This window comes from Populus alba, chromosome 1, assembly GCF_005239225.2.
Source record: "Populus alba chromosome 1, ASM523922v2, whole genome shotgun sequence".
Classification (NCBI taxonomy): Eukaryota; Viridiplantae; Streptophyta; class Magnoliopsida; order Malpighiales; family Salicaceae; genus Populus; species Populus alba.
In genome coordinates, this window is record NC_133284.1 from 7938319 (window position 1) to 7961160 (window position 22842).

The 22842-nt window shown below is 33.0% G+C and overlaps 2 protein-coding genes across 2 annotated transcripts; one reads left to right on the forward strand and one right to left on the reverse strand.

The window, feature by feature from the left end:
* The first annotated feature begins 5669 nt into the window (after window positions 1-5669).
* Window positions 5670-8577, forward strand: LOC118033952 (cytochrome P450 78A9). Its single transcript, XM_035039095.2, has 2 exons — window positions 5670-6739; window positions 7589-8577. The coding sequence occupies exons 1-2, from the start codon at window positions 5765-5767 to the stop codon at window positions 8210-8212; spliced, it is 1599 nt and encodes a 532-aa protein (XP_034894986.1). The 5' UTR covers window positions 5670-5764; the 3' UTR covers window positions 8213-8577.
* Window positions 8578-19498: 10921 nt separating this feature from the next.
* On the reverse strand, window positions 19499-22477 carry LOC118033951 (methionine gamma-lyase). The gene is made up of 3 exons (XM_035039094.2): window positions 21952-22477; window positions 21129-21530; window positions 19499-20351 (listed from the first exon to the last, which is right to left on the reverse strand). The coding sequence occupies exons 1-3, from the start codon at window positions 22337-22339 to the stop codon at window positions 19777-19779; spliced, it is 1365 nt and encodes a 454-aa protein (XP_034894985.1). The 5' UTR covers window positions 22340-22477; the 3' UTR covers window positions 19499-19776.
* Window positions 22478-22842: the final 365 nt, after the last annotated feature.

The following is a 22842-nucleotide window of genomic DNA, read 5'->3' on the forward strand; positions in this document are numbered from 1 at the left end:
ATTTATTTTGGTTTGATTGCTATGAAGTTATTCCAATCTCATAACTCGGGTTGTAGATTTGGTGGGTTAACCCAGTTAACTCGATTCATTTTTTTAGTATTTTTTTAATTTTATCATTTAGCATTTGGTTGATTGAAAATTAGACTTCATAATTTGTTTTCTTTTACTTTCTATGAAGGTTATCATATTCTAATGACCTAGGTCATAAGTTTGACTAGTAACCCAAGTTGAATCAAGTCATTTTTTCTGTCTTTTTTAATTGAGTTTTTTTTTTTTCAACTTCATCATTAAATATTGGGTTGATTGGGAATTGAGATTCACAATTTGGTTCGACATACTTTGTATAGGGTTATCTTAGTCTCATGATCTAGGGTTACAAATTTGATATGTTAACTCAGGTTGACCCGGATCAATTTAATATGTTATCATCTTAATTTTTTTTTAAAAGATATCATCTTAAAATTTTTTAGTCAAACTATGTTTTTATCATTCGTCTAAGTTGTTTTTGGATCCGCAAAGTTGATCAGGTTACATCAGATTAACTCCTACACGGTTTTAAAAAAATTATACAAGAAAACATATTAGCAATGCCAGAATTTATTTTTTACCTAAAAAAATTGATTTAATCCGTAGCGTAGCATAAGTGAATAATCTACCTAAAAAAAGATGTTCAGCCGAAAGTAGTATTTTTAAATAAGCAAGAAAAATTCAAGACACGGGTTATTTATTTGACTGGATTCAATAAATTCGGTTAATTTAATACTATGATTTTAAAAAAAGGTATCAATAGTAAATAGAGTGAACAAAAAATTGGAAATAATTAACTATAGAAAATGAGCTCCCGGTATCATACTTGGGAGGAGAAGAAAAAAAAAACTTGTTGAAGACTCATTGTTACTCCTCCTTAGACATCGTCTAGGAAAAACTCATTGGGATGATTCTAACACCGCTACAAAACGTTGCAAGATGACACCAAAAAAGGTTGTACGAGCCTTAAGCAAATCAAATAAAATTAGTGAAAAATCCTATAGAAAAATAAAAAAATAATGAAGCTCAATCTTTAATTAAATAAATTTTGAAGGATCAAAAAAAAAAATTGAGCTTAAAAATAGCAAGAAAAAAAAAACAAACAAACTTGAGAGAATTTTCTAAATCTGGGTTAATCTCCTAAATTCACAACTCGTGAAATCTTAGATCCATGATCAATCAAAAAGCTCAATTCTTAATTAATTTAATGTTGAATGATGAAATAAAAAAAGCTATTAATTTTTTTAAAAAAAATTCTAGATAATTTGGCAAAGTAAAAATAATAGTATTCAAAAGAATGAGAATCAAATCTGATAGAAAAAAAAAAGGATAAATTGAAACAACAATTCAATTTTGTTAAATTATTTCAAATTAAACAAACTATAATAAAAAAGAAATGGAATCAAATTAGAAGAAAAAACAAATCAAAAGGTTAGTTTGAAAATTTGAATGGTCAAACATGAAAATCGAGAAGGAGAGATAAAAGAATAAAAAGAAAAGAAAAGGTTGCTAATACTAAAATGAAGATTTATTGGCCACATGCACTACTCAGTTATGGAGGCACAATAAAGATGATTTCAATATAACCCCAAAAACCACAGTTTAGCCATTGAAAGGTATAAGTATTGCACAAGCCAACTGTCTTTTGTTATTAAATAATATTTTATATTTATTAAAATACTAAAAAAATTTTTTTAATCAACTTGATTATAATTAAAAAATTGATGTTTCACGTGAAAAAAAAAACTTTTGATAGCGGTTGCTTTGTTACAGGTGGAAGAAACGGTAAAAGTCACCACTCTCCCAACTATACACCAAGTTTTGATAATGCAATATGTAAATGTGATGGAGTTTCTAAGTGTGTTAATATACAAGAGCAAGTTGTCGATAATCTTGAATCAACATGATATTAATCTTTTCCATGAATTTGGTTAGTGGCATTTTCGCTGGTCCAGCGCAATACATGTGTGATCTTGCTATCAGATCTCTTGATCACGACTAATTATTATGCTAATATTAATCAGATATAGCTACAGGTAGCTTAGCCAGTTGTTTGTCACCAACCATCAACATGGAATCATAAACAAGATCAAACAGAGGAGGTGGATATGGTGGAAATTACTTTAAGCCCTCAACTTGAACATAATGTAATTGCTGAGACTTAGGCTTTTTCAAGCATCGTATCTTTCATGGAAAAGAATAATGTCCCATTTTATTCATTGCCATTTCATTATTATTAGATACCTTTCATAGTGCTTCTTTGATTTGTAAAGTTAACGTGGTACTTTTACACCAATGAACTACTCCATCAATGCCTCTCTAATTTGAGGTTAATTTACACCATACGCGTGGCAGGCACCACATTTTGAATTGCTAAATCATACAAGAGTCTACTTAACGCTTGTTAAGAATCATTTAATTTCTCAATTATAAAACTTTACGATAATTTCATCTTAATTATGTATAGAACAACGTCAAAGTAGAGTTCATAAATCATGGGTCAAAATGATAATGACACAGAAGAGAGATAAACACATCAGCAAATCGGGCAAATTTGAGGAAAAGCTTTGTGATGGCGATGATGAAATCTAAACATGGAGAGCAAGAAAAGGTGTTTCTCAGCATTCAAAAATTCATATTTTGAACAGGTTGAGCAAATGCTGGCCTTCCAAAACCACCTTTAATCACCACCTATATATATAATTAAATTATACTACAATTTGAGAAGGAATCCAATCATCTCCTGTGCTTTTTAATTTGCTCAAATCACGACGAAGACCAATCCAATCCACTAAACGAGAACATTGACTAAACCATCAAGCCAAGAACTCACAAAGTGTGACCAAAACCCTTTCTGAATTATCTTTGAGGAACCAGTCTCATTTCCTTGGCATCGAATTTGCTATTCTAAATCTTATATATTATATATTATATGATGGCAATATATAGATGCAAAGTTTTTTATACCTAGTTTTATACTCACATGCATGATGACATCAAAGTAATCTCTCTCTTTCTCTCTCACGAGCACACTAAAATTATACTGTGTATATACATGGAGGAATCTAGCTAGAACTATTTTGCGTGATCCACAAAACAGCTAAAGGAAGAATTAAAGCAATATCAATTCTCTCTCATGTCACTACTTATGAATATAATATGTGAAAGTGTTTGTATCTATCATACAAGTTTGCTTTTCGTGCTCATAATTGCACCTCCACGCAATCAAATCTATTATTGGAGCACAGCAATTAAGCACAAGTTCATGTGGCCATTAAAGTTATTTAGAGCCGACATGGTTTATGTTTTAATTTTATTTTCATTTTTCTTTGGTGGAAAAAAAGTCGATGGAAAAGATATTTGATGGTATTTTTTAAAAAATGTTTTAAAGGCAAAAGTTATAAACTGAAACTTTTTTTTTTTAAAAAAAATTAACTATATTTAAGCAGTATATAATATCAAATACTTTTTTATATTCATAACAACAATTAAGAATTATAATCATAAAAAAATCTTAAAAATCACAACTACTATAAAATTATAGTTAAAAATGAAGGCCATACCAAATATATTCTTAAATTTTTTAGTTATCACTTGCAATTAAGTACTAGCATTTGGTTACCATCTTAAAAGAGAAAAAACAAAGACAATAAAAATATATTTATCTGTATTTTCTGTTTTGATCAGAATACAAGAATTCATCTTAAAATTATCATTGAAATATATTTATTTTATTTTTTATTTTTTATTTTTAATCAAATACATTTATGTTTTTATATATTTACTTGAAAGATGATCATGCTGGCTAATTATTAAAAGAAAAATCATTATATACAAATAGCCTGTTCTTGGGGAGTGCAAAATGCTGTGAAAAACTGTACAAAATATAATATATAATTATATACAGGTACTAGAAATTAGAAAAATAACAGATACAAGCACTCAAGTTTATTTATCGTGATCTTGATTATAAATATCAACACGTATTCCATTCGAAATTAAGTAATCGATCGCACATACATCTTGAAAACCATTAATTTCAGCTCTAAGAATCATTCTTCCCAGGAACCAAAAGGAAGCTGATGTCTAACCCAAAAAGAAAAACTTTGCTGTGACTAGCTAGATATGGGCAAATCCAGATCTGGGGAAGATAACAAAAATGAGAGAGATTACTAATGCTTGATTGGGCTGCTAGTTGTTGCAGCTTTACGCAAGGAATATATGAACATTAGGAAGAATAGTTTGGAATAAAGCAAAGTGAGGGAGAAAAATAGTTTGGATCTGTTTTATCTCTGTTCTTAATATTTGATCACTTATATTATTACTCGGTTTACTCTCATCATATATTGTTGCTATCTTGAATTCGAATTAATTTTTAAAAAAAGAAGAAGAAGAAAAATAAAAAAGACTTCATTGCGTAAGTAATCTCCCAAAATCCACCATAGTTTTGACCTCTTCGGAGTTCGGACAAACAAATGGGACCCAATTGCAATGACCACGACCAGACCTGGAGTATCCTGTGGCCTCTTTTACTTTGTCGAGTATTTGAATATGACAAAAACAAATATGTCCCTCCACTTAACGGCAAATGATCTAGACAGATCGATATGAATTTCTTTCGAACAAAGAAATATATGCACGCTCTCACCATTCAGGCCTCTATCATGGACAGACGCGTGGTGTTCAACAGAAGCTTCGGCGAGGCGGGGAGACGCAGAAATGTCTTTTACCAAGCTGCATGCATGGGTGGTGCTGCATGCTTGACGCTTGTAAACATTTGCAGCTGATATCGTCTTGCTTTTGTGGATAGATCGAAGATATTTCTTGCAAAATAAGACTTGACTCATTCCTTTTTATTTATTTCCTAGCGCTGAAATCTAAACGACACTCAAAGCAACAAACTTTTTAAAAATCTTAAAATATAGGTTTTGTTAAATAAATAAAAAACCTACTTTTAAAAAAAAAAATTCTCTTATAAAAAGATATGTCTTTATAGAAAAATAACAATTGTTATTAATATAGAAACTAGTCTAACAGTATTGTTATCCTTCTCGAATAAGAAATAAAAACTATTTAAAGTGGGAGAATGTCAGTCCTCTGCTGTTTATATTTTATTCTTTGAAAAACCTTTTTTTTTTTCGTTTCAAATATATTTTTTTAAAATAAAATTTTTTTTAATTTCTTTTACTTTAAATTAATTTTTTAATATTTTTCATTTTTTTAATATACTAAATTAAAAATAAATTTTAAAAACTAAAAAAACTTATTTCAATATATTTTTAACTAAAAAAATATTTTAAAAAATAACTAACATATCACATTCTTCTAACGGTAGCAAGCAGCCGTTAGTTACTTTCTTTTTCTGCCGCATACACGCGATTGAGATGAGAGTGGGGCTAAATTTACCACCGTTCAAAAACTTGAATTCTGCAGCAGCCTATATGATACTTGACGGTGGCGGCGCTCTTTCATATTTTCATTAACTTCCATTCAATTTTCAGTTATGATAATATCATAAATAATAATAATAAACTATTTAACCGTTATTAATTGTAGTAGACTAGTAGTTAGTATTTGTTTTTTATATAAAAAAATAAAATTATATTCCCCGACCCTTCAATCTTTTTCTATATAAACGTATCCTTCCACTTCCTAGTTTAACCCAAAAAAGGAAATCACAAAAACTCACTCTCTTTACAAACTCAAGTGTTCTTTCGTTTAGCCTTTTCCAATCTCCATGGAAACACAAATAGACAGCTTTTGGGTACTGGTCCTTGTTTCCAAATGCAAAGCCTTTTCTGCTCAAAACCCCATCTTCCTTCTTGTTTCTGTTTTCCTGGCCTGGCTAGCCATGGCTCTGTGTTACTGGGTGTACCCTGGAGGCCCTGCCTGGGGTAATTATTTGCTCAAGAAAGGAATTAACTGTTCAAGAGCCAAGATGATTCCAGGGCCTAGAGGGTTTCCAGTGATAGGAAGCATGAACCTCATGGTTAACTTGGCTCACCACAAGCTTGCTGCTGCAGCGAAGGCTTTTAAAGCAGAAAGACTTATGGCTTTTAGCTTGGGAGAGACTAAGGCCATTATCACATGCAATCCTGATGTAGCCAAAGAAATCTTGAACAGTTCAGTCTTTGCTGATCGTCCAGTTAAAGAGTCTGCCTATCAACTCATGTTTAAAAGAGCTATTGGTTTTGCTCCTTATGGGGTTTACTGGAGAACTCTAAGGAGAATTGCAGCAACTCATCTTTTTTGTCCTAGACAAATCAGCTCTACTGAGTCGCAAAGATTCAGTATTGCTTCTCAAATGGTATCAGCAATAGCAAGCCAAGGTGGAGATTACTTTTGTGTTCGAGGCATACTAAAGAAAGCTTCACTCAACAACATGATGTGCTCAGTTTTTGGTCGTAAATATGATCTGGGCTCATCAAATGGCGAAACTGAAGAGCTTAGAAGGCTTGTTGATGAAGGTTATGATCTTCTAGGGAAGCTTAATTGGTCTGATCATCTTCCTTGGCTTGCAAATTTAGATCTTCAAAGAATCAGGTTTAGGTGCTCCAATTTGGTTCCTAAAGTGAACCGGTTTGTGAACCGGGTTATTCAAGAACATAGAGAGGACCAGACTGGCCAAAGAAGAAATGACTTTGTCGATGTTTTACTCTCTCTTCATGGACCGGACAAGTTATCACACCATGATATGATTGCCGTTCTCTGGGTAAGCAGCAAACTAACTTGCCACAGCATTTTTTTTTTTTTTTTTTTTGCATGCATCCATCTATCCATATCCATGTGTAAGCATATATATGTTTTTTTCAAGGTGGCGTTTTGTTACTCTTAAGAGACTGAGATAATTGAGAGAGAAGATATATCTTTTGCCCTTTTATTAAAAAAATTTAAAAATTATTCTAAATATATATTTATTTTTATGTTTTTATTTCCTCAGCCAAACAATTTCTGTACTTTATTTTATATATATATATATATATATATATATATATATATATATTATCCTGGAATATTTACCCAACATATATAATCTAAAAGATTCTAGTTTTATGTAAAGAAATGTGACTGTATATATATAATATGACGTGATTATATACTATATGGTGAATAAGGTATCAATGCGCCATATATATAAATATAAAGTGCAATTTATCAATGTTTTTCCTATAGATTAAAACTTGGTTAGCATTCATAATATACAAGTGTTGTAGGATACCTAAAATCCGTATCAGTGAGTAGATAAACATGTATTATATATGCACTGCTACATATATAGACATTATAAGATCCGTATCATTAAACTTTACATTTTATATTTACCAGAACTACTGTGTCGAGCAATAAAATTTACATTATCGTTGATATGATGTTTGTTTTTTTTACTGATCTCTGTCTTCCATGATTGTTGTTTCGAGAAATAGCCCAAACAAGAGAATCAAAAGTGGAATCTTAGCTGAGCTTGCAAGCTGCTTATACTCCCTTCTTTCTTTTCTTGGCATCTGTTATCGTGCCCTACCGTACCATTATGCTCTTTGATTAATTATATTGTTTGGTGCAGGAGATGATTTTTAGAGGAACAGATACCGTGGCAGTTTTGATAGAGTGGATACTAGCAAGGATGGTACTTCACCGTGATATCCAATCGAAGGTGCATGATGAGCTCGATCAAGTTGTGGGAAGATCAAGGCCGTTGATGGAAGCAGACATTCAGTCAATGGTTTACCTGCCTGCAGTTGTGAAAGAAGTTCTGAGGTTGCACCCACCAGGCCCACTATTGTCATGGGCCCGTTTAGCAATCACGGACACTAATGTGGATGGATATGATGTTCCAGCAGGGACCACAGCTATGGTTAATATGTGGGCCATAACAAGGGACCCACAAGTTTGGGCGAACCCTCTGAGGTTCTTGCCAGAGAGATTTTTGTGCAAGGATGCTACTGCTGACGTGGAGTTCTCTGTGTCCGGGTCTGACCTTAAGCTGGCTCCGTTTGGGTCGGGTCGGAGGGCTTGCCCGGGAAAGGCTCTGGGTTTGGCCACGGTTAGCTTTTGGGTCGGGGTTTTGTTGCACGAGTTCGAGTGGGTGCAATGTGATCATGAGCCGGTGGATCTCTCAGAAGTGCTAAGGCTATCTTGTGAGATGTCTAACCCACTTACAATCAAAGTGAATCCAAGGAGAAGATGATCAAGCACGTCATATGATGATCTGATGCTGGAAATGGATGCAGATAATCTGATCGTATACTTGGCAGCGAACAAGCACTATAATGTTCACTGAACGTAAGTTGTCGATCGATATACCCTTCATGGCCTTATAACTATACTGGTATCGTGGTTTGGGAACTTGCTAGCTAGAATTGGTGTGTGATTATGGTTGCTGATAAGAAATAATATCCACACTAATTATCCTTTTGGATTGTAAATATTCTATATACCTATATTTGTGGTCTCGCAACATTATATCTGGAGACAGTGTAAATGAAGCTTTGGTGTGTTTATTTATGAAATGTTGGTGTGTACAAATAAAAAATACGTTATTTGGAAGTGAAATATTCAGTGTGTTCAAAACAATATTCAGCCAGCTCTTAATTCGCAAAGAGGAGGAAGACAAATATCATTGATGCCTAAAATTAACAAAGTGGATTCATTTGGTAGATGGGTTAACGGGTAATGTCCATACCCAATTCAAATTATTAACAGAAGTTACAGTCCAATTTTCGGCCAATATTAATTGGATTCAAAAATCACCATCATCTTATTTCATAGAAACTATTTCAACTCAAGATTGAAAAAATCTAAGATTTTTTTTTTTAAAAAAAAAAAACAACTAAACTTTGATGATGCTTAAAACTTCAACTTGAATGGTCAATAAAAAGATGCTTGGAATTATGTCGGGGGCATGATTTTATAGATGGAAAATGGTGATTTTAATAAACATACAAAAAGATGGATGGTCAAAGCAATACATTATTACTATTACTATTATTATTACAAAAAGATATTGGATGGTCAAAATAGCAACTTCAACAATATGATGTCGGTATCCATAAACAATTACGTACATTTCATAGCTTGATCTTACCTTTTGTCTTGAGCTCCTATCTTGGATCCTCCTCACCTTAAATAAGATAATCACATCTCATAAACAAGTAGCTGATAGCACGTGAAATACAGGTGGTCTGAAGGACACTGATGCTGCTTGGTGAAAGTGCCCTTGCATAGGAATCCTTGTCCATACCTTGCCTAAAACACAGAGTGTGATCTCGTTACGTGCCACTGTATCAATAGTTATTTTGTCAGGTCTGTGTCAGTGTAAATATACCGGTCACGACATAAACAACTTCTTTGTCTCTGCGCTACAGGAAAAATCCAAGGTTTAGCTTGACCACCCCGTGTCTTATTGGCTTGCTTGAATGTTCAATCACTTCTAATAATTAGCCCTAGCCATGTGATGATAAAAACGTTCAATCACAAACACATGTGTCTCTGTATGTTTTCTGCTTTCAAGATTGAGTAAAGATTTTACGAAACTTCGTTTTTGGATCCTTACAGATGTGTAGATGTAAATGTTTGTATGACACATGTATATGAGAATGGCCATAGAAAGACATGGTAGGTAGAGAGACGTGTATTTGTCATAGCATTTGGGAATGGCGTGGCAAACGCCCATCTGGATATCTATACAAGCATTTTTGCCCAAAAAACTATAATCTATAGATAATAGTGCCTTTATTACCTCCACCCAAAAAGCCAACGATAGATCTTCTTTGGCAGTAATAAATGAGTTGCTTGACATTTTCAAAATGAGTCATTTCATGATAACTTAATTAGCTGCAGCAAAATCAAATTTGATGGATAGCAGGACAAGAACTGAATTTTTTTTTAATAAACGGGTGATTTTTTAGATGGCTAGAAAAATTAAGCTGTGTAGCATGTTAATTATAAAGTAGATTATAGCTTTGAATTTTGAACGAGATGATACCACAATCAAGATTAACTTCTAACTAATAAATATGATTAGCTTAGGATAAGGTTTATATTTTAAATAATTGGCTAATATTTTAGTTCTAAGCAATCTGTTATATTTTTTTTAGCTAAAGTGGCTGGTGCTTGATACCTGCAAACAGTTTTTTTTGGTAAATTTAAGGACTCTCCAATGTTTAAGCAATTATTTTTTTAATAGAAAAGACAATGATATTTTAAAGAGACTTTGAAATTAAATACATAATAGAAAATGAATATTGGAAACCTGGAGCTTGAAGAATTCATAAGATAGTATATAGCCTATGAATTTTGTCTTTTTATGAAGAGGAGAGACTATAAAATCACATTTCCCTGATAACATTAACCATCTCTTATGTGTCAAAAAGGAAAAATATCTCTGACTCACAATTATAGAGCCTAATAAGATTCTCAAAGCCACATGTACTCGGGCTCAACACTTGTATGAACCCGAGGATGTTGGGTCTAATAGCTCACCAACCTTGTAAATATTTGGGCTCAACCCAAGGATATTAAGTATGACAACTCTCTCGACCTACATATGCTCGAGCTTAGCGCTTGGGTGAGCTCAAGGATGTTAGGTCTAGCAGCTTACCATCCTTGTATATGCTTGGGCTGCTTGAGCCCGAATATGCTAGGTCTGACAGCTCACCGACCCATATATATGTTTGGACTTAACATTTGGCTAAACCAAAGAATGTTGGGTCTGACAGCTTGCCAGACCCATTTATAATAGACATGCAGTCCGGTCAGCGCTTAACTAAGCTCAGGATTGCTTAGTCTGCCAGCTCACCAAACCCATATATATTTGGGCTTAGCGCTTAGATGAGCCTAAAGATATAAGCCTGATAGCTTCACCAAACTCATATAGGCTTGGCTCAAAGATTCGCTAAGCCTAAAGATGTTAGGTTATCTCGATGCCTCGGATTCCTTTACTCAAATCCCCCTTTTGCATGTATAAATTAAGGTATAACTTGCCTGGTTACTAACATTAATGGTGGTAATGATACATGTTGGTTCTTTATCTTCATCAACAAACCCGCTAGAGCCATGAAAGAAACCTTGCAAAGAAAACTTGTCCAATAATCAAGGCTTATTGGACCTTATTTCTTCATCCATCACCCTTACAAACCTCATGATCCCTAGTTTAATGAAGTTATGGGCCATGGGTTTTAATGAAAATAATAATTAAAAAAAAAAAAGCAATAATATGGACTTAGAAGGATAGTTATTATTGGTATCTTATCGACATTTATTTGGGCATTTTTTATCGTTATATGTTTAAATGTTTTTTAAAGTTATTTTTAATTTAAAAAATTATCATTTTGATATTTTTTTATGTCAAGAATATTAAAAAAAAATATTTGAAAAGTATCAATTGATTTTTTCTAAATTAAAAAATCTTGAAAAGACACTTCCAACTAGATTATTAAATACACATTTATGGATAAATATTGTTACTTTCCTCATTCTCAATTAGAAGGTTGTTAATTTGCCGTTTTAGAAGAATAGTTATTTGAGTAAATTTACCAGAATTTATGGTTTTGGAACCTAGGAGCTTTGAATAGCATTGATGTTCTAAATTTTGTCCTTTTTTAAAATAAAAAAAATTCCTTCTTAATTAATCAAATATCTTTTCTTCGTCCCATTCTTCAATTATATATATACACACACGTTGACCGAACTAAGTATTTAATTAGAGTATTACTGATAGGGGTGTTCAAAAAAACCGATTAACCGAAAAAACTAAGAAAACCAAACCGAGATAAAAAACCGATTGTTAAAACCATAAAATCTCGCTGGTTCGGTTCGGTTCCGGTTTGACCATTTAAACCGGTGAACCGAACCGGTAGTATAAATACCACGCACACAGTCACACACAAACACAGTCACTCGACACTCATTAACCCTAAATCTAATTAACATTCTGAACTGAAGACTGAAGAGTGAAGCCGCCGCCCACACCAAAAACTCAAAGAGCAAAGAGCCAAAGAGTCTCCCATCTGCCCACAGCCCCACACCAAAGACGATTTATCGTCTTCTTTCTTTTGTTGTTCTGCATCTGTCTTGCCCTTCACCATCAAATTTCATCCTTCCTCTTCTCCCTTCCGCATCTGTCTCTTCCATCAATTTGCTTCCTTCCTCTGTCTTCCCTTCTACATCTGTCTTGCCCCTTGCTTCTCTCTTCACTTGCAGGTTGCAGCAGAACGACAGGGCTCCTCTATTGGTAAGATTATCTTCGTGTGCTTAACTACTTATAAGTCCAACATAATTATTTTCAAACTTTGATGCTTCTCAGTTCTCTGACCTTTGCTTCTCTTTTTTTTATCCTCAGGTTCGCTCCCTTTTCCATTTAATCAATGATTCAACGGCTAGGGTTTTTGCTTCTGTTTTCAGGTTAGTCCCTCCTTCCCGGCCCTATCTCCTTTTTTGTTAATTTATGTTGGTATTTAAATATGCTTGTTAATTGTTATAGTTTTTCTGTTTGATTATCAATTAGTCAAATACTCAAATGTGTTTGTCGCCTGTTACAACATTTTTTTTTCATGTTTGTCGCCTGTCGGGTGAATGAGTGAATAACTGAATATGTTTTTTCATGATTATCGGGGAATCGGGGATTGGGTTTTTTCTAAACCGAAAAGAATTGGGTTTTTTCATGTCTGTTCCTTCATTTTTGGTTCCCGTAGCATGAATGTCAGACCGATTAGTAGGGAGAAACATATTCACTCATTCCCATAGCATAAATACTAATATGACATTCATGCTTATTTATTTTAAAAAAGAATTATGATTCTCAGACCGATTAAAGTCCAATTTGCTGGTTCAAACAATTTTCTCCCTACTGCCACTGCCAGCTTCTCATATGAAGTTATTGATGGTTATTTTGAGGATTCAGGTGTAGAATTTGTTGCAGCAGTGATAAATTTTAAATTCTACACACAATTTTAAAGAGACTAACAAACAAAACTAGTTCATTAATAGCTGCATAGACAAATATACAAGGCATCTTTCTCAATTAATTTTTTTAGATCACAAAACACACTTTCAGTTTCAGTTCCAGTTCAATTAATAGCTGCAAATAATGTTTTTTTCATTATTTTATAATCTGTTTTAATTTCAGATGGATAATCGGGAAGAACGTACATCAATTGAATCAAATCCTTCAAGTTCAGAACCCTATTCTTTTCCTATTCCAGCTCCAGTCCTAGTTGCTACTTCTAGTACAAATAGCAACACTGAAAGTGAAGGTAATCCAGCTTCTAGATCTAATAAAAAAAAAAAACATCTCAGATTTGGGATCACTTTAAAAAATTAGATGGTAATGCTAAGGCTCCTAGGGCTGCATGTATGTATTATGGAAAAGATTATGCATGCCATACTATACTTAATGGGACTAGTAACATGTGGAGTCATCTAGGTGTATGCAAAAAGTTTCCTTTTGTGATTGACCGAAAACAAAAAACTTTAGTCTTACAACCTAGGCCTATAATAAAAGGGGGTAATAGTGGAGAGGAAAATCTGGTGACTATTAAGGCGGTGGGTTATAGTTATGAAGAGTGTAGGAAAGCCCTAGGAAAAATAATTATACTTGATGAGCTACCTTTTAACTTTGTTGAAAACCAAGGATTTAGATCATTTTGTCAAGTAATGCAACCTAGATTTGATGTTCCTTCTCGTTTGACAATTTGGAGAGATTGTTTAAAAATTTATGTAGTTGAGAAGGAAAAATTAAAGAAAGCTCTTAAGGATCAACGTGCATGTTTAACAACCGATACTTGGACATCAATCCAAAATATTAATTATATGTGTTTGACTGCCCATTGGATTGAAGAAGGTTGGAACTTGAATAAAAGAATTCTAAACTTTTGTCAAGTTTCTAATCATAAAGGTGAAACAATTGGCCAAGCAATTGAGAGTTGTTTGTTGGAATGGGGAATTGATAACATTTTAACAGTTACAGTTGACAATGCAAGTTCAAATAATTTGACAATAAAATATTTCAAAAGAGTAACAAGTAATTGGGCAACTAATAAATTGTCAAATGACTTCATGCATGTTAGATGTTGTGCACATATTGTTAATCTTATTGTATGTGCGGGATTGAAAGATATTGATGATTCAGTTGTTAAGATTAGGAATGCAGTGAGGTTTGTTAGATCTTCTCCTTCTAGACAACTTGTTTTTAACCAATGTGCGGAGAGGTTGAAAATTGGGAGTAAAAAATCTGTTTGCTTGGATGTTGCAACTAGATGGAACTCTACATATATAATGCTAGATGCGGCTGAAAAATTTGATGTGGTTTTTATGAGGTTAGAAGAAACCGATCCTAGGTATTTGAGTTACTTTGAGGTTGATTCAAAAGGAAAACAAAAAAACTTAGGTCCTCCTGTTTTAGAAGATTGGGAAAAGGCTAGATCTTTTGTCAAGTTCTTGAAACTATTTTATACGGTTACATTGAAATTTTCTGGCTCATTGTATGTGACATCTAATTCTTTCTTTCATTAATTGATTTCCATGCATACAAGCATATCTCAACTTTATAGAAGTGAAGATGTTTATGTAAGTAAAATGGCCAAGAATATGATGGCAAAGTATAAAAAATATTGGGGGGATCAAGATACACAAAATTTTTTGTTGTATGTGGCAGTTGTGTTAGATCCACGTTTCAAATTGAAGTATGTGAGATTTTGTTTTGGAAGATTGTATGATGTTGAAGAGGCTGAAAATTTTACAATTAAGGTTAAAGACACTTTGCTAAGGTTGTTTGAGCATTATATGAATGTTGATGAGAATGTTGAGGTTGTTCATGGTGTTGGAACTAGTATAAATGAAAATGTTAATGTTGATTTAATGGTGGGAAATGATGATATGTTGGATGACTTAGCTTCTCAATTCACAAAACATTTAGAGGAAGAAGGCGGTGTACAAAAAAAAAATGAGGTTGAGAGGTATTTGGGTGATGATTGTGAGGATCCTAATGATTTTAAATTAGATATTTTGGGTTGGTGGAGGTGTAATGCTACAAAATACAAGATTCTTTCTAAGGTGGCACACATGTGTTAGCTATTCCGGTATCTACAGTTGTTTCTAAAGCAGCTTTCAGTATTGGTGGTCGTATTTTAGATCTATTTCGAAGCTCTTTATCTCCATCGACAGTGCAAGCACTGGTTTGTTGTCAGAATTGGTTGAGTTTAGCATCAATTCCAATCAACATCAGCAATTACATGGATTATATTGAAAATTCTGAGATGATTGAGTCAGGTAATTTCTTTTACAAATTTAAATGTAGTTATTTTATAATATCATTTATTTACATATGTTTAATCTAACTTTTTAATTTATGTTTTTGTAGAATTTTGTGAAAGTTTAAAAATCTCAACTGATTGTTTATGAGCAGTATTGGTGGCTTGGTGTAATTTTGAAATATAATTATTCTGGGTAATTAATTTACTTTACCTTGTTAATTCCCCTTAATATTTTTCATACTTAATTTAATTCTTTCAATAGTTGAACTCTAATATGTTGCTAATTTGCTAGTGTTTATATATATATATATAGCATTATCCTTATTGGAATTTTTGGATGCCCATGCTGCTGTTGCTGGAATTTTTGGATGTTGGTGTTGTGTTTTTTTCTTCAATTTATGTTGGATGTTTATGATAATTTATTGTTGGTTACTAATGTATTCACTTGTTAATATTAACTTTTCTAGTGCGAACAAACTTTTAATTTGAGGTGTTCAAATTTGATCATGTATCTTGCATATTGAAATTGATTTATTGCATTGCATGCATATTGAAATTAATTTATTGTATTGTATCTGTCAGATTGAATTCATGTCTAATTTCTTGTGAAGAATTCAATGGTTTACATTCCTTGAATATATGATTTTATCAGCATAGCTCACTGCCTGCCTGTAAAGTGTAAATCATTTGAACAACTTCAGGCTTATAAACCAGGAAACAAAACATGAAAAATAAATTTATTTGTCATCAGTCTTGGGATGCCCCTTGAATTTGAAGTTGTCTACATAAGTGCATATGCATTAACCTGAAAGGAGAAGAAAATTCGGAGTGACCAGGAGAAGAAAGCCTTGCAGATGGCACTTCCACATTGCATGCATATTGAAAGATAAGTGTTCACTGTTCAATAGGGAATTCCCGTTTATGGCAACCAAGCTGTGAATTAATTCAGGTTTCTGTAACTTTTAAAACTCAATTTACTGTAAGGCCAAGTGAATTTTAAAAAAACTAAAAAAAAAAAAAAAAAAAAAAAAAAAAACCGGATTTAATGAAGGGATTAGGTTTCCCGATTTTTTCCAAAAAAAAACCGGATTCAACCGGACCGGCTCGGTTTGAACCGGTTTCCGGTCCGGTTCAGTTAAAATTTATCTAAAATATTGAAATTCAGTTCGGTTGGTTTTTTAAGTCTAAACCGAACCGAACCGAACCGAACCGTGAACACCTCTAATTACTGAGTCCACTGGATTCATTAAAGTACTATAAGCAAGGTTTCTAGAATAGTAGACGCATGTATTTTTTGTATATTTTACACATAATTAAACACATAGTTAAGGGATAAACTTGAGTGGGTCACGATAAATTTTGTAATTTTTTCTTTTGAAGGTGTGATTTTTTTTTTTTTTTTTTTTTAGAAAATCACTCTATTATTTTATTTAGTTTTATATTTGAGAAAATAGCTTCATATTTTCCATACTTCTGGCTTGGATGGTTTATGATTTCCCTGAAATTCAAGCTATTGTTATATTTAGTTTTTATATTTGAGAAAATAGCTTCATATTTTCCCCCTTTTCTTCACCATCTGCTTGAATTAACTTGACTTTCCACAACATTCTTAAATTATCTTTGAAAACCCTCCAAAAATGGAACTAAAAACTAAACCTTTGAAAAATGAATTCTAGCACAATTCAAATAAAAAGCCTGGATCTTGAAAAGCCCAGATCTTGAAAAACCATCAACTCTAAAGTTCCCCAAAACCTTGATCTTATAAGAAGATCCATGACACAATTCAAATTGAAAATACCAGATCTTGAAAAACCTTGATCTTGTAAAACTCAATTTTAACACAATTTTTGTCATCATCTGTTCGCAATACCAAATCTCACTTATCCAGAACACTAAAACAAAATCGATCTCAAAATGAAGAAGAAGACCAAAGAAGTAGTAGAATTTAACAAATTAGGGATTCTTATTTTGAATTAGGGTTTATGGTCTTATTTTAATTTCAACTACATGAGTGTAATGCTCTTTTGTGACAGGTAGAAAAAAGAAGAAGATGAGTGTGGTTTTATTTACCTGGTTCGGTCAACCAAGGTGAGAAGAGAAGGGAGGGAGAGGCAGGAGATGAGGTGATAGAGAGAAAAGGAGGACAAAGAAGAAGAAAAACGGGAAAAAAAAACAGTTAAGGGTATTTTCATCTCTTTATCAAAATTTAAATTTTGTATCGATCAGTGTGCAAAATGTAATTTAAAAAACAAATACAAGTAAAGTGTTAGAGGGTGTTTGGGAGTGTTAGTGTTAGTGTGCTAGAGAATATCAGGACTAGATTTTAACGGGTTGTGTTAGGACGTGTTGAGTCAAAAAGGTCAATAAGATCAACTTTAGCCTAGTTAAATTGGAAATTGGTTTGGGTAGAAGCTCGGATCTTTAGTTTTAATTGAATTTTTTTAAAATTAATTCATGTAGAATGTATTTAGAATATTATTTTATCAAATATAGTTTAATTATTTTTACTTTATTTCCTAATAAGATTATAATATTTTTTATAATATTAACAAATACTATTTTTATATTACCTTTTTAGATTTTTTTTGTTTACTTTATTAATTTACTTTGGTCGATTTCTTATGCTATCTCTATGTAATATCATATTATTAGATAAAAAAAATAAATTTAGACAAACTTACCCAACTGAGTTCATGATTTGAATCATAAATTTAGCAGATTAACTCGAATCAATCCATAACACTATCATCTCACTTTCATTTAAAAAAAAAAAAAACTAAAACAACATCACTTTAAAATGTTTTTTTTAATTAAATCAAATTTTGATCAAGTCAATCGTCTCAAGTTTGAACCCACAATTGCAAATGGATCCCACTATGTCAACTCCAATCCAATTTAATTTGAAACTCGGGCTAAATAAGAGGTTGAGGCATGAGGTTTCTAGATTGACTTGCCAAGCTGAATTGAGTTTGATAATATAACCAAAATATTTTTCGTGTCAACTTGTGAGATGTGTATCTTTATTATATTATTTAATATATTCATGTTCAAAACTATCAAAATATATATTTTTTTAATTTAAACTTGCTTTTATTATTATGATAAGGAGGTGTCTAGGAATTAAAAAGAAAAAGAAAGAAACAATTCATGAAAAAAGGAAGCCTTTTTTTCTTCCTTATTTAAAATCATTGATTTTTTTAATATTTATTCTAATTTTTTTTATTAGATAAAGAATATATAACAAAAAAAAGTTTTTTTTTTTTTGTAAAAAAATAAGCTTAATAAGAAAATAAGGGATTACACAAGCAAATTATTTTGTTTTAATAGAATTCAAATTATTATTGTTCTTAAACAAATATTGACATATAATTAAATTTAAAAATTGAATAACTCTATGCTGCAAGGGATCAAATTTAAATATGAAATTAAAAAAAAAAAACTAAATAAAAAATAAGATTGAGTTGACGGAGGGTAAAATTGAAAAAAACAAATACATATTCAATTAAGAAAAAAGATTGAGTCAACCCGGGTCAATTTATCAAAGTTGTGACTCGGGTCATGAGACTAGAATATCATCATAAAAAACAAATAACAAAAAATTTTGATTTATTTGGTTTTCTTTTTGTTGGGTCATCCTGAGTATGGATTAGCTAAGTTAGCCCGAGTTAACCCGGATTTTTTTTAAAAAAAAAATTTATTTATATAATTTTTTTTTCTAAATCCTTCTTTTAAGAGTTTTTTTTTTATCTTGATCTCATGTTGTAGGTGACAAGTTAGTCGAGTTAACTCGATTTTTTTTCCTTTAATTTTTTTATAACATTGATTTTTAAAAAAATTTATCATTGTCATTCCATGGATCTTTGTCATTTTTAGTTTTTATTTTTATTAGATTATCCTAAAAGAGGATAAGTAATGCAACCCGGCTTAGCTTGATTTTTATATATATATTTTTTAATGAAATTAGGTCTTTTTTAATTAGGCCCTTCTTCAAAAACTTTTGTCTTAATTTCATGTCACGAAGCGTGAGTTAATCAAGCGGCTGGAGTTAGCTCAAGTTTTTTTTTTAATTTTATATTTTTTAATTTTTTTTTGTTTTGTTTTATACCTTGACATTCCGGTTATTAGTCCTCAAGCTTTACAATGTTTTGTTTTTTTATTTAAGTTATTTTGATTTCATATTTGTTTGTATGTTAATAAAGTAAACCTGATAATCAAGTCCCAGCTTTGAACTGAAATTTTCTGATTCTGACCAGAAAAGAGAATTGTTGCTAAAATTACACTAGTTAAGTGGCATTGTCTATAGCAAAGGAGGATGTCCTTGGATGGCAAACACAGATACTGATTTGAACTCAAAGACGGAACAGGAGAACCATTATTATACTGTCCATAACATCCGGAGCATAAACTGTAAGAACACAAAAGGTTCTCACCACTCTTTTTTTACACGACAACCCAACCAGGTGACCGACCTCCAACACTTGATGAAACACTGGACATGAGCTCAATTCTTGTACAATCCCGAATCCTGCAGTCTTGAAAAAGCCTTCTCAAACTGGCTCCATTTCTGAGCCAAAGTGCCGACGAATCCCACAGAAATTCTCACCAGTCCTGGTGAAATGCCAGCCAGTGCCTGTTCCTCGTCATTCAATTCACTGCTAGTGCTGCTACCAGAGCAGGACATAAGGGTCTCGTAATAGCCCAGGCTCACTGCCATGAACCCAAATTGAGTGCAGTTTTGCAAGTGGTTCATCAAACGATTAGCCCTTTCCTCAGTTTCCATGTCAATGCAGAGCAGCCCACCAAACCCATACTCTTTATTTGCCATGGACTTCAAGAGCTCGTGCTGGGGGTGATCTTCGAGGCCTGGGTAAATGACATTGAGGCCTAGTTTTTTTATTTTGGTGGCGTAAACCATTGCACGGTGGCAATGTTCCTTCATCCTCAACCCCAAATGAGGAATCCTCTCTGACAATTCAAAGGCAACCTTGGCATTCATTGTGGGACCAAGAAGCATCAAGGCTCCATGTTGAAGATCCATCATTGAATTCACCAGGTTGGCTGGACCACAAACAGCACCTGAGAATATTCCATTGATGCATTAGCAATAATTCTTGTTTACCTTTAGGATGGGTAGAAAGTTGAAAGAAAAAAATAAAAAAGGGGCGACTGTTCTTGGTATCCGCAAACGAACAAGATGAAGGACACGTCACACAAACAATAAAGGAAAAGACCAAACTCAGATCACGTGTGTGATCCCAACTGCAAGAAAATCTTGAAACGTCAAAAACAAAACCACAAAATTTTCTGAACACTAGAAAAAGCTGGCATGCTCTAAAGTGACTTGAAGACTACCCATCATTCACGAGCGAAGAAAGCTATCATTGCATCCGCATGAACTCAGGAGGTCCACGTGAGCACGCATCATCATATATCCTAGATGACATACTTAAATATTATCACCCCTAAAAATCAATGTCTTAAAAGATTCCATGGCGCCACTAATTTTCTTAAAAGATAATCAAGTCTCGTCATGGTGTTGATAAGCCTATAAACACCCCTCGAGTCTTGTCATATTTTGGATTCGAATCTGTCATTTCTTTAACCACTTGTTGGACGCTCTTTAAATCCCAGTTCCACCAATCATACAAATGTTTTTTTTTCCTTTTTGTGCTAGATCCGAGAAAATTCTCCAATATCTTCACCTAAAGCGAAGAAAGAAACGCATTGCTCGAAATTTACAGGCTGCCAAACATGGGGTCCTGTCGACAGCATACCGTATCGAATTTGGACAGAAATTAAGCAACGTGGATTCTAAAATCTGAAATTTGGAAGAGTAAAAAATTTGCAATATACCTGCAATGATATCGGCTCCACCGCTAATAAACTTGGAGATGCTATGCACAACCACGTCAGCTCCTAGTCTTGCCGGGGACAGAACCATCGGAGAAAAAGTATTGTCCACCACAACCGTCGCCCCTTTATCATGGGCTATTCTACTCAGTTCAGGGATGTTAGCAACGGTCAGAGTTGGGTTAGACATGGACTCAAAGTACAAAACTTTGGTCTGTCCTTCAACCATTGCATTTTTCACCATCTCGTGATCGTTGATATCAACAAATGTTGTCGTTATGTTACATGCCCTTGGTAAGAAATGGGTTAGTAATGCATGAGTCCCACCATAGAGAGTCCTTGATGCCACCATGTGGCCTCCACTGCTGCAAAGTTGCAGCAATACAGATGATATCGCAGACATGCCTGTCCAAAACAAACCATTCCAAGTCCATTATGATATTTTTGTAAATGTTTTTTTTTCTCCCATCAAAATAGATACCTTATTTTAGGTGCCTTATTGACCCAATATTCAAAATCAAACTGTGTATATCAAAAAAAAAAATTTTAAGTACAAGAAGTTTATTTCTGGAATCAGATCCTATGAAATTCATTATGCATATACATGTACCAATCTGTCACACATTTATATGCATTCTCATGTAACATACATAATCAAGACAAGTTGTGCAATTACAACTCACAAATTGTGGGGAGTGTTTTTTTTATAGATAAAAAAAATCAATCTTAATATTCTAATTTAGTTTAGGTTTATGTATAAGCTGGCCATTAAAAACCATTATTCTTAAATTGCAGAAACTATTGATAGTAATAAAAATTAATTTACCACTAGCGGTGCAATAGGCAGCCTCAGTGCCTTCAAGGGCAGCCATCTGACGGCCAAGATTCAAAACAGTGGGATTAAAGTGCCGGCTGTATATGAAGAAGTCACGGTCAGGACCAAGCTCGCCAGCAAACATACGGCGCATGGTCTCAGGCTCCATGACAGTGAAGGTGGCAGACGCCTCAATAGACATGTTAACACCACCATGTTCACCAAATTCATGCCTTGCGGAAGCTAATGCTGCAGCTGGGTCCTCCCACATGGAAGGCAAGCCTGTAGAGAACATTGATTTCTTATTAGCAACAATAAAATCATCATCACCATCTTGCCCTGTCGATGATCTTTTCTTGCCGGAAAAAACAAAGCCTTGTTGGTTCTTGGTTTCAGCCATGGCTACTAACTATTAAGAAATCAAAGAGAGAGAGAGATGTGTAGACAAGAATCCTTTAACACTTCTATTATAAAAAAAAAAAACAATTATAAGAGAACGAGAGAAAGGTTGATGTGGAAGAAGAATTCGTGGTTCTATATATAGAGAGAGCAGGGCTGCAAACGAGAGAAAATTTATTCAAAATAGTATACTGAGGTCAAAAGGTAATTAATTATGTGGTTATAAGTGATTAGGTGTTTATAATGTAGTACAGTGAATGTAGACATTTTTGAGAGGTCAATTAATTAACTGGGAATCTGTTTGCCGTTTCATTTATGTGCTGTGAAATGAAGAATCTTCAAATTACACAAAAATTCTACTTAGATTGGTAAGATATTAAAATCTGTGGCCCGCGTGATGTCGCGGCCTATATAAATAAAAAAATAAAACTAAAAAAAAAAGATATATTTTTTTAAAAAATAATGATCAAGTTAAATTTTAATTAATTTAATAATTAAAATAAA

Coding starts and splice junctions, on each gene's coding strand:
- LOC118033952 (XM_035039095.2), top strand. CDS start 5,765: ATGGAAACACAAATAGACAGCTTTTGGGTACTGGTCCTTGTTTCCAAA. Junction 6,740..7,588: donor ATATGATTGCCGTTCTCTGG/GTAAGCAGCAAA, acceptor TGTTTGGTGCAG/GAGATGATTTTTAGAGGAAC.
- LOC118033951 (XM_035039094.2), bottom strand. CDS start 22,339: ATGGCTGAAACCAAGAACCAACAAGGCTTTGTTTTTTCCGGCAAGAAA. Junction 21,531..21,951: donor TGCCTATTGCACCGCTAGTG/GTAAATTAATTT, acceptor TGTTTTGGACAG/GCATGTCTGCGATATCATCT. Junction 20,352..21,128: donor TGGAGCCGATATCATTGCAG/GTATATTGCAAA, acceptor GAATATTCTCAG/GTGCTGTTTGTGGTCCAGCC.